The 18,526-nt window shown below is 39.4% G+C and overlaps 1 protein-coding gene across 6 annotated transcripts in view; it reads right to left on the reverse strand.

The window, feature by feature from the left end:
* Positions 1-6,546: 6,546 nt before the first annotated feature.
* The window catches only part of FOCAD (focadhesin), a 237,482-nt gene continuing 225,502 nt past the window's right edge, over positions 6,547-18,526 (reverse strand). For all 6 annotated transcript variants that reach the window (XM_074361508.1, XM_074361510.1, XM_010946018.3 and 3 more), the window contains 5 exons: positions 17,471-17,648; positions 15,794-15,891; positions 14,072-14,323; positions 11,944-12,019; positions 6,547-9,856 (listed from right to left, as the gene is read on the reverse strand). In XM_074361508.1, coding sequence (XP_074217609.1) covers positions 9,783-9,856; positions 11,944-12,019; positions 14,072-14,323; positions 15,794-15,891; positions 17,471-17,648 — 678 coding nt within the window. In that variant the 3' untranslated portion in view covers positions 6,547-9,782. The remainder of the gene's footprint in view (positions 9,857-11,943; positions 12,020-14,071; positions 14,324-15,793; positions 15,892-17,470; positions 17,649-18,526) is intronic.

Here is an 18,526-nt window from a genome sequence, read left to right on the forward strand (position 1 = left end):
TTGCTTTTGTTTTTATTGAAGCATAGTTGATTTGCAGTATTATGTTAGTTTCAGGTGGTTGAACATTTTTGCAGCTTATACTCCGTTATAGGTTATTTCAAGATAATGGGTATAATCCCTATGCTATACAGTCTAGCCTTGTTGCTTTTCTGTTTCGTGTATAGTAAGTTTGTATCTTTTAATCCCATTCCCCTGTCACTTCAACTCTCCCCTTTGGTAACCCCAAGTTTTTCTCTGTGTTTTTGTTTTGCATATACATTCATTTGTATTGTTTTTTAGATTCCAGATATAAGTGACACCATAGTATTTGTCTTTGACTTATTTCACTAAGTTTAATATTCTCCAGGTCCATCCATGCTGCTACAAATGGCAGTATTTCATTCTTTTTTATGGTTACAGATATGGTGATATATGGTAATGTACATTCCGTTGTATATGTACCTAACATCTTCTTAATCCAATCTGTGATGGGCACTTGGGCTGCTTCCATATCTTGGCTATTGTAAACAGTGCTGCTATGAACATTGCAGTGCATTTATCTTTTTGAATTAGTATTTTCTTTCTTTCTTTGTTTTCTAATACCCAGGAGTAGAATTGCTAGGTCATATGGTAGTTCTATTTTTAGCTTTTTAAGGAACCACCATATGGTTTTCCTTAGTGGCTTCATCAATTTACATTTCCACCAACAATGTAGGAAAGTTCCCTTTTCTCCACACCCTCTCCAACATTTATTTGTAAACATTTTGATGATAGCCATTCTGACAGGTATGAGGTGATACCTCATTTGGTTTTGATTTGCATTTCCCTAATAATTAGCGATGTTGAGCATCTTTTTCATGTGACTGCTAGGCATCTGTATGTCTTTGGAAAAATGTCAAGTCTTCTGCTCATTTTTTGATTAGATTGTTTTTTTGGTATTGAGTTGTATGTGCTTTTTGTATATTTTGGGTCTTTATAGTTTCTAGTTCCTTGTTAAAGTGATCCATGCTTAGATGAATTCTTTCCTCATTAGCATTTTTATTTAAAACGTTTTGAACACATTGTCTGGTAAACGGATTATCTGTGTCATTATTTTTTCAGAGGTTTTTTCTCTTACTTTTTCAATAGAGTGTAGTCCCTCTGCCTTTCATTTTACTTTGCTTTCTCTGTCTCTATGAATTTAGGTGAAACAGTTATTTCTTATGGTCTTGAAGGGGTGTTTTTATGGGGGAGCATCCCCACATAGACTGTGCGTGTGCCCGATGTCTTTGGCGTGAAGGCTGGATTTGATCTGAATGCCAGTCCTTTCTTTCCTCAGTGTGAGCTGGCCACTGTCACCCTGGTAGCGGGTGTGGTGGTGTTGGAGGAGCTAGAGCCTGTGTAGGATATGAAGTGGGATTTTCTCTCTCAGTAGCATCATTGTCCTGTCAGGATGGGGTTTGCTCCCAGTTGCTACAGTGGAAGCCCCAAGGGTTGGGCTTGAGCTGGTTCTGTTCTCTTTAAGTGTGTTTTTCCTTCTTCCTGCATGGGGGCCTTTGCCACCAAAAGAGGGGAGTACTGAAATAAGTGGGGCACGTGTGCTTACAGAAGTCTGATTCACTCCCTGTGTAGGCACCTGCGGCTCCACTCAGATGCAGCCCAAGGTCACATCTTTTCCCCTGCTGTAGCCATCCTTGTTCTAGTGCTCTGTTGTGGCAGAGAGTGGGCGGGGCTGGAGTGTCTGCTCGGCTGGGACCGGGTATCATGGCATGTTGGTTGTGGGAATTCAAGAAGCTGCACTGCCATCAGAAGTCTAAGCTGCTTCTGGGATGCTGTTTGAGTACGTGCCAACAATGGCTGCTGCCCCACCTGGACCACACCCAGGCCCCTGTGTCGCCTACGCATCCCGAGATTAAGTCTTTTCCCAGGACTCAGTTGCCCTAGATCCTGTGCCAAACTGCGGTGTGGAGTAAGCGGGGTCAGGATGTTTACTCAGCCGGGTTGGGGAGTGTGGTGAGGTAGCAGCCCCTGAGGCAGACCTCTTTCCTCTCTGTCTGTTGGCAAGCCAGTACCTGAGCACTCCTCATGTGTGGAATCTAGGCATCTCCAGCTTTTCTGTCTGTCCCAGCATTTCTCCAGGCAACCAAGGAAGCTTGTCTTCTCCACGTGGGATCCCAGGACTGGGGCGCCGGGTCTGTGGCTTAACCCGCTGACGTTCCAGGGCAAGTATCTGCCTGTGTGATCTCCTTTTTCCTCTTAGTCCCCTCCGGGGGCACAGGTCCTTACACGATGTTTTCCTTCTCATCCTATCCAATTACATGGGTATCCTTCTTGCAGCCTTGGTTGTATAGGAGTTCTTTTGCCAGTTTCCAGTTACTTTTTCGTGAGAATTGTTCCACATACAGATGTATTTTTGATATTTGTGGGGGGGAGATGAGCTCCACATCCTCTTACTATGCCATCTTGATCCCTCTTCTCTATTTTGCTTTTAATGTTGCTTATTTTACTTCTAAATTTTTTTAAAAAATGAAAGCTTAAGTGTGCAGACAGAACAGTCTCTTTGCAAACTTCAGATGACTTAGTCTAGCTTCCTCCCAATAAAGATGAATACCTGCATTGCTGAAATATTTGATTATATATGAAATATATCTCACTAAAATGAAGAGTAAGAATTAGAGAAACTAAACTTTATGGGGTCATTATAAGAAAATATAAATTTCATTACTAAGCAGTAACTTTAATTTTTAAACCAGATTACTTTAAGAACCTTCCTACTTCTTAAAATAGAAAACCAAAAAGAAACAGTAAATGTAATAATTGTGGTAACTTTGGAGTAGAGATGACAACTGACAATAATTTTAGATATGTGCAACAATTGTAACATTAAAAAATCTGATTTCTTTTGGTGCCAGAGTCCCAATTGTTAAAACATTACTGTGGCTGGTTGCCTGAATTCATTATTGAAAGATCTGCATTTTGATAGAGGTTGGTGAACATAAGGGTGCGGTTTCTTTTCCCACTCAAGTTCTTGTTCCCCAGATTAAGAACACTAGACAATAAACATCTAGTAAATCAGATATTACTCAGATTGCAAAGTTGGTTTCTCTGGCTATCTATTTTAATTATGTCCACCATATTCTCCATTTCATTTTGTTCAGTGTCATCAAAAGCTTACCTCAAATCCAATTAATATAGATGAAATAGGAACTATTAAGATATTTTGAAAATGTGAGATATAACTTTTTAAATGATCTATCTTTCGAGTTTCAAACACCAAGTTCCATTACCTGAAGTTCTAAGTAACCCAAGCTAAGGAATACGAATTACACCAGCAGTGCTTCTGGTGCTGAGAAAAAAAGAAAAGAGTAAAACAGAACTGAATCAAAACTGATTTGGAGAATTTATTTCATTACTCAGCAAAAGTCTACCTAAAAAATACAAGTAAATCAGCACAAGTAGTACCATCAGAGTCCTTGAGCTTTTTCTTTAACCATATAGTTGAATGAAAACTAATAGCTAACACTTCAAAATTCATTCATCTTTTATATTGTTTTTTCAGTCTTTATTTCTGCTCTGATCTTTATGATTTCTTTCTACTAACTTTGGGTTTTGTTTCTTCTTTTTCTAGTTCCTTTAGGTGGAAGGTTAAGTTGTTTATATGAGATTTTTCTTGTTTCTTGAGGTAAGCTTTTACTGCTGTAAACTTCCCTCTTAGAACTTTTTCTGCATCCCATAGATTTTGGATTGTTGTATTTTCATTTTTGTTTGTCTCCAGGTGTTTTTCGATTTCCTCTTTGACTTCTTTAGTGATCCATTAGTTGTTTAGTGTCGTATTGTTTAGCCCCCATGTGTTTGTGTTTTTTGCAGTTTTTTTCTTGGAGTTGATTTCTGGTCACATAGTGTTGTAATCAGAAAAAAATGCTTGATATGATTTCAGTTCAGTTTTACTGAGGCTTGTTTCATGGCCTAGCATGTAATCTACCCTGAAGAACCTTCCATGTGCATTTAAAAAGAATATGTATTCTGCTTTTTTTTAAAGCAACATTTATCTGTTTTTATCTGTGAATACTATATATATTTTATTTTTAAAATTTATTTAAACTTAAAAACAATTTTTATAATTTTTTAAATGTTACTTTCCATATATTTATTACAAAATAATGGCTATGTTCCCCATGTACAGTACATCCTTGGGCCTCTTATACCCAGTAGCTTGTACCTCCCACTCTCTGACATCTATATGTATTCTGCTTTTTGCTGGATTGTTCTATATATTAAGTCCATCTGGCCTAATGTGACATTTAAAGCCTGTGTTTCCATATTAATTTTCTGTCCAGATGATCTGTGCATCAGCGTAAGTGGGGTGTTAAAGTCCCCTCCTATAATTGTGTCACTGTTGATCTCTCCTTTTATGTCTGTTAATATTTGCTCTATATAGTTAGGTGTTCCTATGTTAGGTGTATATATATTTACAGTTACACCTTCTTGGATTGATCCCTTTGTCATTATGTAATGTCCTTCTTTGTCTCTAATAACATTGTTTATTTTGAAGTCTATTTTGTCTGACATAAATATTGCTTCCCTGGCTTTCTTTTCATTCTATTTGCATGGAATACCTTTTTCTATCCCTTCACTTCTACTCTGTGTCCTTAACTCTGAAGTGAGTCTCTTGTAGGCAGCATATATTTTGTTTTTTTAATCTATTCAGCCACCTTATATATTTTGGAGCATTCATTCCATTTACATTTAAAGTAATTATTGAGATGTATGTTCTTATTGCCATTTTATTAATTGTTTTGGGGTTGTTTCATAGATATTTTTTGTTCCTTTCTTCTTTTGTTCTCTTGTGATTTGATAACTACCTTTGTTTCCAGGGCGGAGCCTGGGCCCTGGGGATTCTGGGACTGGTGCTGACCCACTGGTGGGTGGAAGTGGTTCCTGGGATCACTGGCTGGAGAGCCCTGGGGGTCTTGGGTCTAGTACCTGCTCACTGGTGTATGGATCCAGGTCCTGGCCCTCTGATGAGCAGCGGTATGTCCAGAGAGGGCTGTGAGCTCAGGCAGGTCTTAAGGCAGTCTGTCTGCTGGTGGGTGGGGCTACATCCATACCAAGTTAGTTGTTTGGTTCGAGGTGTCCCAGCACTGATGGCTGCAGACTATTGGGTAAGAGTAGAGCTGGGTCCTGGGGCTAATCAGCTGGAGGGAGGATTCCACAATGGCACCTGTCAGCACCAGTGTCCACGTCATAGAAGGAGTTCCCCCAAATGACTGCCACCAGTGCTTATGTTCCCAGAGTGAGCTGCAGTTGCCTCCTGGCTCTCCCGGAGACTCCAAGATCAACAGGTAGGTGTGACCCAAGCTCCTCTCAAATTACTGCTTCTGCCCTGGGTCCTAGAATGTGTCAGATTTTGTGTGTGACCTTGAGTGAAGTCTTTATTTCCCCCAACCCTCTGGGACTCCTGAAAGTAAGCCCTGCTGGCCTTCAAAGCCAAACGCTCTGGGGGCTCTTCTTTCTGGTGCAGGACCCCCAGGTTGGGGAGCCCAATGTGGGGCTTAGACCTCTCATTCCTTTGGGGGAATCTGTGTAATTGTGATTATTTTCCTGTTTATGGATCACCACCCTGGGGAATGGAATTTGACTGCACTGCGACTCTGCCCCTCCTGCTCTGTTCAGCGTGGTTCTTTCCTTATACCTTTCGTTGTAGAAGGTCTTTCCTGGTAGGCTCTGGTCCTTCTCATTGATGGTTGCTCTGCAAATAGTTGTGGTTTTGGTGTGCCTGTGAGAGGAAGTAAGCTCAGGGTCATTCTATTCCGCCATTCTGTGCAGAATTCTCAAGAGCACTGGTTTTGATTTGAATTCTAGCCCCAATAATTACTAATTGGATGACTCCTGAGTCCCAGTTTCCTTAGCTGCCCAAGGTGGTTGTGAAGAGCAAATAAACTATGGTAAAGTAAACCTTTGTAAATTATAAAGGGCCATATAGAAGTAGAAAATTTATGTTTCCTGGATGCTTTTCCTTATTATGCGATGGCTTACCAATTTATATTTTCTGAATATAAGCTCCATTAGGGCAGGAGTGTCATGTCTCATTCACTTTGTACCCCAGAACCTTATATGGTGGTGCAGAGTAGACACTCATAATTGTGCAATTCTGACTTTATGGATTCCTACCACTACATCCAGAAAAAACTATATTTTAAGAAATCTATAGGATTAATTAGGTAATGTTTCAGTAATATTTGATTAATCTCAAAGAGTACCTCATGTTCAGAAGACACATATAGAAGTTTTTTTAAACTTATATAAATATCTTAATGTGCTGCTTGCTCCTAGGGTGTTTTAATTGTTAAGGAGAACAATTATTTACTTACGAAATTTCCGTTATCTTCTCAAGTCCTGACATACACGTTGTCAGGTCTGTTTCCAGCATTACAGCTACTATTTAGTCAGTGAAATGTACAAAAGTGATAGCATTTCTATTACATTTTAGAATTTATAAAGCATATTTTTATGTTCTTTAAACTCTCACAACTACTTTGTTAGGTAGGTTATTTCTTTCATCTGAAAAATAAAACCAAAGTCAGGGAGTCATCACTGTCATTTTTATTCAGTGTCATATCTAATAATTTGTCTGAAGTTGTTTCAGAAGTTCCCTGTGTCTGACAAGATCAGATCTTTCTTAATGGCAATTTCAAAGAATTTTGGTTTATGAAGATTAACAGATTACATGCATACTCACAACTTCATAAATACTTTATGTATCATACATTTGAAAAGATGAGATTTTAGTTTCCAGGACTAGAATAAAGCATTTCCTTCCAGAAAATATAAAAGCATATTACCTAATCCAGCACCAGAGCAATGACGATACACATTTATACATGAAGATGATACTGTGAGGCATTTTTCCATGAAGTGGTGAAGGATGTAAAGTGATCCAGACAAATTCTGTCCCCTGGTTCCACGTGAAATGCCAGCAGCTATGAATAGGCTGGTTGGGGTCAGAGACCTAGAGACGTAGCCTCCAATCTTGGTTTTAATGGAGCCCTATCCACTTAACCAAATGATCAGATTTCTAAAACAGCAATTTGCTAAAATGTTTACCACAAATTTAAAACTACTGCTCACTTTCAAAGTGACTAAGATATTTCAAGATAGTAGTTGAGTTCTTAACAAAGTCTTACTTCTTATATATAATTGTAATATCATTATCTTTGGTTACAATTGTTTTGGAGAAGTTAGCCTGTAGCAATTAACTTCAAAAACAAAGTTTATTAACATCGTATTAGTTACCATGGAACCATTACATTACAAATAAAACACAAAGATTTGAGGCACTTGCATGGATCCCAACATCTGTTCCAAATGTACACTTTTCAAATCAAGAGTCAGAGTGTTTGGATACTTCTGAGACATATAACATGGCCTTAATCCCAGAAATTGATTTGTTAGTACACCCCAGCATGCTATTTGTCTTGGCAACTTGTGATTTCAAAAACTAACAGAAGATGACTTGTAAGGAAACATTTCCTTTTGTATATAGTTTGGAACGTCTGGTCCCCAAAAGCAGAAACTTCTGGTTTCTGAAAAATAAACTGAAATATCCTAAGGGAATACCTTAATTTTTTTTTTTTAATGGAGGTACTGGGGATTGAACCCAGGACCTTGTGCATGCTAAGCATGCGCTCTGCTATTGAGCTGTACCCTGCACCCCCTTCCCCAGGAATACCTTAATTCTTACCTGACATCAGACAGATAACCAGGATGAAGGGTCTTATTATTCCAGTGACCTATATCTTAAAATAATTAGAGTTTAGAACCTTCAGAATTTCAAAATTAGAATCTGACATTTTAGACACTGTAGAGCTTCCCATGAATAGGAAAACCCTATGAATCTTAAACACAAGACTGCTTAAAACAAAAAGAGGGAGCTAGGGCAGAGAGGATACAGATAGATCTTATTTCCTGCCTTTTGTGCCCTTGTTTTCTTGTCAGGGCAGGAGCAAGGACAAAGTTTGAATGACAAGAAATTGGGCCGAATTGAAAAAGGCAGTCTAGGTTTGGAAGACTGATGCAGTAGAAAGCGCACTGAATCTGGGATTCTAGGACCTTGGTTGCAGGTATAGTAGCTTTGCCACTTATTAGATGTGTTTTCTCCATTTTAAAATAGAAAATAATTCATCTCCACAGTATTGTTGCAAGGGTTAAATAAGATAATACAAGTGAAACTCGTCACTTACGGTCTAGCACCTAACAATGAATGTTAGAAGGATTTCAGCCTCTGATTGGTAGGAAGTATGAGAAAGCCTAGGTGGGTGGGAAGGAGAGGGAATCTGGCTTTTCACATAAATTTTCTACCTTTCTGCTTCCTTCAAACTCATTTCCTTCCAGCCTAGCCTCTAAGGAAGTAAGAGAGATGAAATACTGGTGATGCAGTTAAGTACTACCTGAGAGCTGGCCTTCCCTTCCCCCTTTTCTGTAAGCATCTCGGCACCCTATGGAGTTCAGCAAAAGAAAGAGCTGCGACCTGGAAACAGAGTGTGAATTACACAGTGAACCACAAATATTTGAAACCTGGAATCATAAATTCATATATTTGGAAAATAAAATTAGTAGAGCTATTTTAACCTAAGTAGTAAGTACACTTGGTGACAAAATGAAGGTACATGTCACTAGGGAATACTGAAAGTTCCATGGTGCTTGTAAGGTACCAGGCATGACAGATACAAAGGTATATTATTCCAGTGGCACCCATTTTCTCCCTAGTAATCCCATATATGTATATGCATCAGTATGTTTGTGTGATTGGCTAAAGACAGCCCTGATTACTGGCTGCATGAGGGAGCAATTATTAGCAATCAAAGCAAATTAAATTCCTAGCTGATTCCAAGCCCCTGAGTAAAATGCAACCCTTGAGGATACTGCCTCATTCCTTCATTTACTTGGCATTAGGTCAGTAGTCTCCTTGATTAAGACAGAGATTTGTACTTATAAAAAAAAGATTGATATTTTCAGGAGATATCTGCCATTTTTTGCTTGTCTAGCATCGCACCATCTTTCTTCTAGGGGGAACCCAGTTCAGGTGGATGGACATACGACCCAGGCCTGGATCGTTAGTCACCACCTTCCAGGGACTCACGTGACCAATGCTGAACCAGACTCCACCCCATGTTGCTTCTGCCATACCTGTGAGCAAAGATATCTTTCGAATTGGTTAACTTTCACTTGCATTCAAGAGATCCAAGCAAAAGAAAATTATGGCCACCACTAATGAGTCTGATTTAGTCAATGTTTAACACCATGCTTATTATTTCAATGTGTATAGCAGTTCCACGAGAGATATGTTTTCTTATTATTGCTAAAACACTAACTCACTGAGTCAATCAATATCCTTTAGAGACTTCCTGGGAAACAGAGCAGTTTCTACTGTCATCACTATAGTTTGGTTTTGCTAGCAAAACCTTACCCATGCCTTAAAACAAATAAAAGTCACATGCACAAAATGCACAAGATTATTTTACTAGAATTTAGAGGGGAGGAGATGATATAGTCAAATTTTCACAAGAAAATCTTCAGATTGAACTCTAGCCAAATAAAAGAAAATTCAAGTTCTTATCTCAATCTCCAACTGGCCTGGGTACCAAAGCAACAGCCCCACTCCTGGCATGCCTGGTTCAAGGTGTCTGTTATGTGGCCACCCTTTTAGTACCGTCAGCTGTCTGCATCATGTCTCAGTAATCCCAGACATGAATTCTGAAATATTCCTTCTGTCTGTATGGTTTTCCTCATCCAGCTGAGAATGCTGCCAGCTACCGCCAAACTGTTCACCAACCATACGCTCTGGTCCATATGGCTTTCTTCTTAAACTCTGGGAGAATTCTCAGCGACAGCAGGGTGGCTAAGGGGACAGAGAATAAAGTGCACTGTTGCATTTGGTGGCGCTGCATTTGAAAAGGTCATTTAAATCAAAAAGGTGTCAGAACAGAACTTGACATGTTCTCACTTGGCTAATCTTGAAGACTAAGAGTTCCCATCAAGCCTTAGACAGAATTTTAATGGAAGGAAATAATACAAGTTGAGGAAAAGGTGGGTTTTTTTTTTAAAGTTACTTTGCAACCAACCAGTTAATGGAAAATTCTGCAGAATTAAAACAAAAACTGACTTCTGGGATGCTGGTGATATTCTTTTTCTTAATCTGGGTGCTGACTACGTGTTCCCTTTATAAAAATCCTGCTTATGACTTGTGCACTTTTCTACATGAATATGATTTTTCCACTAAATGTTTAGTTACATGGTAAGCAAAAACATAAAACCTGATTCTGTAATGAAGTTACATTCGTGGCCTCAATGGAGCAAGCATGACTGCACTAAACTGTATTTGAACATACACCTTTTCTTATCTGTCATAGGTCCCTCAGGAATCAACTTCAAGTAGGGTAGTCATGTGTAATTCCTCTAGGTAACTTATATATCTTTTTTAGAATACTAAGATAAATATATTGAGATGTTATTTAAAATATAATAGGGTGAAGGGATAAAGGTAAGCTAGAGTCACACAATTATTGTGTGTGACTCTTAGGAGCACTTGAATCAAGTGCATATGTACTTCTTTGACCCAAATAACCACTTTCCTCATCAGTATCAATTGTTCTCTTCATGACCCAAGACAGTATATGCTTGGAACAACCAATGGTATAATGGACTCATGACTATGAAAAATGAGTCCACCCGGCTGTAACAAAATAGAAAGATTGTGAACAAATCATATTAACAGCATTTTAGTGTACCAAGTGACCTGCCTTTCATCTAATACAATCTTCAAGTATATTAGATGTTGTCTCTAGTCTCATTCTCTCCAGACCAACTGAAATGCAAATGATACCAAAAAAATGAGTCCAAACTTCCCAAGGAAAACAAATGGAGGAGATTCTAGCAGCAAATCTCTAGGGAAGGGCCAAGTGAAAGTATGTTGGACCACTGCCCTGATTCTCGGTGAAGTTCTGTGGTTGATCCGAATCACCTTCCTATGCATGCCTTCCCAGCCACTTAGGTAGGGAGAAGGATAAGAACCAATACATTAGGGAATTCTTGCTTGTTAGGCACTCAATAAATGATACCATACTTAAAAGTAAAATATGGTCAATTTTCAGCAGAGTCGGCCAGCAGACAACTTTCCCAAGGTGAGACTTTTCAGTGTGGTAACTTACAACAACTGTCAGGGCATCAACAGCAGCCACGGGTAGGAACCAGACCCCAAGTCCCAAGATGTGGATGATAGTACAAGCCATCTTCGGGCGCAGAGCCAAGGCCCGGAAGACTTTTCAGCTTTGAGTTTAAAAACTACATAATTTTCAGAGAAAGACTCTATATTTGTGGATATTACAGTTATTGTTCAACAAAGTCAGTGGAGATGTATAAAAAACATGAAAACCACCTAAATGCCTGGAAGCATAGTAAATATCCAATTCCCTTAGCAATATACTATGCAGCTGTTAAAAATGCTGCTTACAAAGCCAGTGTAAGAACAGGTTAAAATGCTTAAAAAAAAATTTTAAATTAAAAAAGTGTATGTACATTTTTTCAGTTGTATATGATTATAAATATGTTAAAACAACACTCATACACGGGGGGGGTGGCAAAAACTTAGGCAAAACAAAATTGTCATTGGGCAATGGGATTCTGGATTCCTCTTTGTTTATTCTTTTTACTTTTATGAATTTTCTAAATTTTAATTAAAGTCATATTTTATGATTATAATAAAACATTTAAAAACCATTTAAATAAAAGTTAAATTTAAAGGCAATGGAATTCTTTTTTAAATCCACTTTCTAATTAAAAATGCCACACTGGTGACAGCTTCAGATTATTTCTTTCAATTGAACCAAGATGAGCCCTTTCAGGAGCCAGCACACACTAGAGAGCTGTTCTGCAGCACAGACATTAGGTGGTTTTCACTACAATGGGCATAAAGCATGGCGGTAATACCTTTTAAAAGATCCCTGGATTTTGTTGAGAGGCCTTCTTTAGGGCTTTCCATGATACTGAATAGCCAGTCAATGAACTAGGGTGAAAATGAAGAACAGTATCAGTGAAAACGATCTTGTTAACAGTAAGAGATCATGCACATCTTTGGGCTTGCATGTATGAGTAGCAGGGTGGTAGTCCCTGGACAATACCTGCCTGGGCTGGGAGGGTGGAGAGGAGACCGGGAGCAGGCACAAGAGATGGTAAAGTTGGAAACAAAATGACTCAGCAAAGTCAAACCTCTTTCCTCTGCTGAATACCCTGGAACTTGCTATAGGTTTTAAAAGTAGGGTAGAGATGGACCCAGAGGGCTTCCTCTATGCCATGTACATTATCTCATCACTCAGAGAGGCCCAGAGAGGTTAAGAACCTTGCCCAAGGCTCTTCCCAGTGAATGGCAGAGTCAAGATTTGACCCCAAGTACACCTGGCTTCAAAGCCTCACACTCTTCACATCATGCTGCCTGCCGCCCGTTTCCGTGTGCATCGGGCCTGGGCTCCTTGGCTGGGCAATAAATAGGGAAACACATCAGATGTAAGCCCCTGTTTCTAAAATAAAATATGTTTCTGTAGATGAGAACAGTTTGTGCCCAAATGGATATGAAACAAAGTTGAAATGCAAGAGTAAAGACATAAAGCAATTTACTAGGTAGACCCAAGCATGTTAACTGCAAATAAATCCTGCAGAGTGGGTAGAAACTCCTAGTACTCATGAGTTTGATCTCCCAGGGTGCAGCCAAATTGTGTTTGAATTAGATACAGGGTAATTTCTTTGACTGAATGTTGCCAATCTTGACTCATTTAAAAACACATAAACTAGTCATAGGTACCAGCCCTTTTAACTTTGGACTTAGAAGCTGGGTTGAAGAAAGAGTAAAAGAGAGGAAAAGAAATATTCTTAATTTCTTGCTTTAATTAAACTTTTTTCTTTATCTCTTTTTCTTAATTTTGTTTTATCATATCCTAATGGTAAGTAAATAAATCAAGGACTACAAATTTATAATAGATGGAGAATGTCTATATTACAGTCCAAACTGAACAGAGGATCCCAGGCCAGAAATAATATGAGGGGATGGGATACCACATTTAAATTTATTTTCATTAAAAATGAAAAAGAAAACACAAAATTGGGGCAATAATACAAATGCTTATCAGATTTAAGGAAACAAAGGCATTTAAATTGAGACTCAGTGGAGTTGTTCATGGCTAAACTGTGGGTCCATAGTTCAGAAATATTTTTAAAGATTAATGTTCAGATTTTAAGGGTAAGCCACAAAAAGTTGGCTTTAAGCTTTCAACCTCATAACATCCAGTTTTGATTAAATGGGATTCAAAAAAGAATCTTTCAATTGACTGAATTCAAGACGGGTCAGAGCCATGTAATGAGAAATACAGGATGCACCATATTTTCATATGCTCTGCACGACAGCTAGTAGTCTGGGGAAACTCAGTATTAAAAACCAAAAGGTGCTACCTATAGTTTAGATTTTCCTGAGGGCAAAGGTGATGACATTAGACCTTTACAAATCCCCCCACTGTATCTAGCATAGGCCAGAGGCACGCTGGGCACCTGGAACATGGCTACAGCATGGAATGAATGGTGGGCAACCTTAAATATGGTAAAAGATGGGCATTCCAGATTCACATCTCTTCCCTTGGACTCACCCTCAGGCACTGTTGACCACCCCTCTCCCTTGCTCATCACCACTGTATCCTTATCAGACCATCTCTCCATTTTGAACGTGCCTTCCCATATGTCCTCACTCTGAAATTCTGAACTCAGAGAGTTTCTCATCCTTTTATCCCCAGGATCAAGGACACATGTGCCTTCAATAAATGAAGGCAAGTTTAAGTTTTTCTTTACACCTCATCCCTAACTGTAAGCAAGCTATTGTTTTCAGCCAGCAGTTACCCTGAGACCGGGCTAGCCTCAATCTCTGAAGCTCTGCATCTGGCTGAGATTTGGGGCTGAGTAGGAAAGCCTGTAGTGGGACTGCAGTTTCACTTAACTCCCACCTCAATTCTACTGCAGAAACTGCTGAAGAGAAAATGGCCGCCTGCCCCAATAAGCAGGTGGCTGCCAATCCTACCTTCTGGGTCTGTTCCTTCCACGGCTCTTTCTGCAGAAGAAGCAGCATGCTACTGGGAAGGAGAGTGAGAGCCTCCTGCAGAGTGACCTTGTGCAGTGGGCTCCTGCCAAGGAAGCCTGATGCTGGCCCTGCCGGGCCATGTGCTCCATGCCATGGCAACCAGCTGGCACTGAGGCCAAGAAGAAGAGGGGCAGCATGGTCTGCCCAGGCAACCACTGCAGTTGTGAATACCAGCAACAAGAAATCCAAAGCCTATGGTGGAAGTGGAAACAAAGGTAGGGCACATGTTTAACAATTCAGAGTAACGCATGTTCACATATAGCCCCCATCACAGTGCAGTGTTATTTTCCCCTCCACCCCACCCTTTCTCCTGCCCCACCCCTACCCCAGGAGAGGAACTGGACTGAATAGCAAACTCCATTTCCATGCTTAATGGAGAGAACTTTTGGGGTTTGGAAGGTTTGAAGGATTCTCTTTTGTGAGGACAGAAGGCCCGATGGTTTCATTCTTATTGCTCTAATATTTCAGGAGAAACATAATTGATTTAATGCCTAATCATACTGAGATCCAAACGTTCCTCTGTTTTGGTGTTTTCAAAGAGATTTAAAAATTTATTAAGAGACACACGAATAGGGATATTTAGGTTTATTGTTATGTGGCCAAAACTGATTTTTTAAAATAAAATGTGTACAGTCTGAGTCCATTTTTGAACAAAAACAGTAACAAATGACTACCTTCATTAAAAAATCTGTTTAGAATCCATCTACTTAGATTTTAGACTAGACACTTGTAGAAATGGTGGTAACAAGGGCTACCTCTGAGGAGTTCTATTACTATGATTTAAATTATGCTGCTTTCTGCTCATCCATATTTTCTAAGTTTTAAAAGATTTTTGTAAGGAAGTAGAGAAGGTTAATACAAACTTGGGAGAGCATAAGAAAAAGAGGACAGATTATGCTAGCTCCCCCCAAAAAGTTTAAAAAGTTCTCCTCAAACTCTTAAAATTCCTAATCTCACAAATTAAAATTTCAAAAAGACACATAACTCTGCAGAAATGCTGGGCAGAGTATCAGACATCTCAAGTCATGCATATTTTACTCACATAGTAAACCAGAGACCCATGAAACACGGCTAGAGAAAAATGCTAAAAAATTGCACAGTGGGCAGCTGAGCCAAGAAAATGAGGAGGGCAAGAAAGTGCTGTCCTTCATTTTATTTATTAATCTTTTTTTTTTACTCACCCAATACTAGCTGTTGCTAACCTTTTTTGGGTCACAAGTCATTCTGCAGGAGGGATGAAAATTCCCCTGCAATGTGTGCATGTAAGTACTGGCACAAGCACAGATGACTGGCATACACGTCAGGAACCCCTTCAAAGCAGGTGTCTGAAGTCATGCTCTGGGCCAGTGTGGAGACCAGAACCCTGTACCCCACAATCTACGTGGGATCCAGCCCAAGTACACAGGACCCTAGGTTCCCTCTCAAGCTAGTGTCCTTGGTGTGCCTGCCTGTCAAGGAACATGTTCTGTTGAAAATATTTTTCAAAGGGCAGCTGTGGGTGTCTCCAAGGACCTGGTGAGAAAACCCATTTCCTTGTGACCTCAGAGAGTTGTCATACTTGTTTCCCAAAAATGAAGGAAGGAAGGAAGGAAAGCTGCAAGCAGCAACATATTCCTCTTTTGAAATTTGAAGGAAGCCATGAATGAGTCCTCTAGATTGTACCTCATCAAGAGCCACGTTCTGAACAGATGCTGATCGGTAAGCAACACTCCTGATATAACCCATCAGCTCCAAGAGCCACTCCATTCTCTTCAACACACCTGGAACAAAAGGATATGACATTTTCTTACCAGACCATGATTCTCCTCTGCAACGTCAGACAGATCAGTGATAACCATCAAAACTACAGCACAACACCTGGCGAGGATTCCATGCGACAGTTTCAAGTCCTCTTCTGATACCTGAGACTTGTGCTCACCCATGAGAACATTCTTTGATACTATTCATGTCAGATGACCATATTTTGGTCTTTTTCTTTTTTAAGATAATTTATCCTTCAAACCTGTGATAAAATGGTCAAATGCATTTACTGCAGTTTCTCAATATTAAACACACTAGGAGACTTCTGGCATGCCAACTAGCTAGTAATGTTCAATCTTCAATAATTAGTTGTTTTTTATAGTCCTCCCTTGCTTAAATGTTCCCAGTTTATGCCAAAATCACAGAGAAAACCTATCCTAAAGACATAAAAAGAAAAATAAAACCTAGCTATTACAGGGTAACTGGAGAATAAACAAACATCAGCAAAAATATTAATTTTTCCCTTTTTTTAAAATGAGGATTCCCAGCAGCAAAGACTACTTGTGAAGTTCTTCAAAATGAGAGGAAAATGGGAACTAAATTTGAAGGCTAGCTAGTGAGAACCAAAGGCAATATCAAATTTATTTCCGTATCCTTCATGTAGCTTCATGCTTAATTGGGAACGCCTGCTAATTTTTGTCCTGATACATACACTTTTGAGTTAGAGTGAAAAATCAAGTTTCTCATCACAGGTTCACTTTTCATTGGGCAGGCATTCATGCAGATATGAGACAACCAGGTCAGGTGCCAAAAAGCAGGAGGAATCAAAATTTCCTATATAATCCTGCAAAGAGTATTACAATTATATTTGGCAGTTTTTCTCTCAAAGCCTTAAAGATACAAAAGACTGGAGAGATAGGTCACAAGGGCTGTCCAGGCACCTTGGATCCGCTTAAGACAGGTGCCATTCGGGACCTGAATGTAGACTGAGAAATGACAGGCATATGACCACAGGTATGGGAAGGGAACTGAGGGTGCACCCTTTTTAGATGATTATTCAGGTGTAAATGTCTCAAATGGTCTAAAAGTTGCACCATTCATTAGAAGAGCTTCACACCTGGAGCTTCTGGCTGGACGATTTATCCGTGTCCAGAGTTTATTCTTCTTACCCCTGAGAAGTTCTTCTACAGAATAACTATTTAATTTGTTGTTGCTGCTTTCTTTTCCTCTTTGCTAAATGACCAGCCGGAAACCATTTTCATGAAAACATCAGGCAGAAATCAATCAACATCCCTCTGTTTGAGAAACGGAAACAGGCAGAATCAACCTGATAAACTTCTTTATACCTCTGAGGGCCTGGAGGGCCAAATACAAGAAAAAAATCACCAACAGAATTCATTCCCATCTCCAAAGAGTTGATGTTGTGAGCTGTAACTGCTTGTTTCTATCCAAGGTGCTCCTCAAATATTTGGGGTAAGAAGGCCCCCACTTGTGTCAAGAAGCACTGAAGTGGTTTTTAAGTTGAGGAAAGAATTATAACCCAAAAGAGACAGCAGGTGCATGTCTGTGCTCCCGTTGTTCACCCCACACTGGCCTGACCTGTGTTGGTGTGGCTCACAATCCGTGCCTGGTATAAACAGTGCAGCATCATCCAGGCCAGTGTGTCTTTTTCACGGTGCTGAACAGCAACGCTGAGCACATCGGTCAAGCCCGTCAAGGGGAATCGTCCTTGAGAGACCAAGTACAGTCTGACAAAGGCACCCTTTTCTACGCTACTCTGCAAAAAAGCAAATTGTTCAGTTACTATTAAATTAACTGAAGTCATTATAGAACCTTGGGGCAAGGGCAAAACAGAAAGGGTGAGTTTGAAGTTGATTACCATTCCAAATGCTAAAACTGTTCATTTCCTGCAGCCTGTGACCTGCATGCTATATTAAAATGTACATACAGATAGATGGTTGTAATGTCATCTCCTGTTTTCTCATGAAAATCATAAGTGATTTCAGGGGTTAATTGGTGAGGATATTTAGTAAAGATACACAAACAATACTAATAACAATGGTAACTAATAAATACAGTACTTATGTGCCAGGCACCATTCTAAGCACTTAACATGTGTTAATTTGGCACTTTAAAAGTGTGGTACACAGCTCTCTGGAGGACCCCAAGACCATTTTAGAGGGTCTGTGAGGTCAAACTATATTCATAATAGGCCCTGAACTGCGGTAATATTCATTGTATTTTTCACTGACAATTGCAATTTTTAAAAAAGCTAGTTGCATTTAAAATATCCTTGTAAATAATAAAAATTATTAGTTTCGTTAAACCTCTGCCCTTGAGTACACATCTTTTTAATATTCTGTATGACAAAATGGGAAGTATGAACAAAGGACTTCTGCTGCACCCCCAAGTGTGACGGTCATCTCAAGGAAAAACACTTGGAAGACTGAGTTGTGAGCTGCAACAGCCACTCTTCTCATGGAACACCATTTACTTGAAAGAATGATTGATGGACAAACTATGGTTATGCAAACTGAGTATGGGATTGCTTTTTAAAAGTGAAGGAAGTGAGAATGTCACTTCAAGGAAATTACTTGACAGGATTTATTGCCAATAATAAAATCTAAGCCTTTAAGTGAAAATTATATTTTTGGA

This window comes from Camelus bactrianus, chromosome 4, assembly GCF_048773025.1.
Source record: "Camelus bactrianus isolate YW-2024 breed Bactrian camel chromosome 4, ASM4877302v1, whole genome shotgun sequence".
In the NCBI taxonomy this organism is placed as follows: Eukaryota; Metazoa; Chordata; class Mammalia; order Artiodactyla; family Camelidae; genus Camelus; species Camelus bactrianus.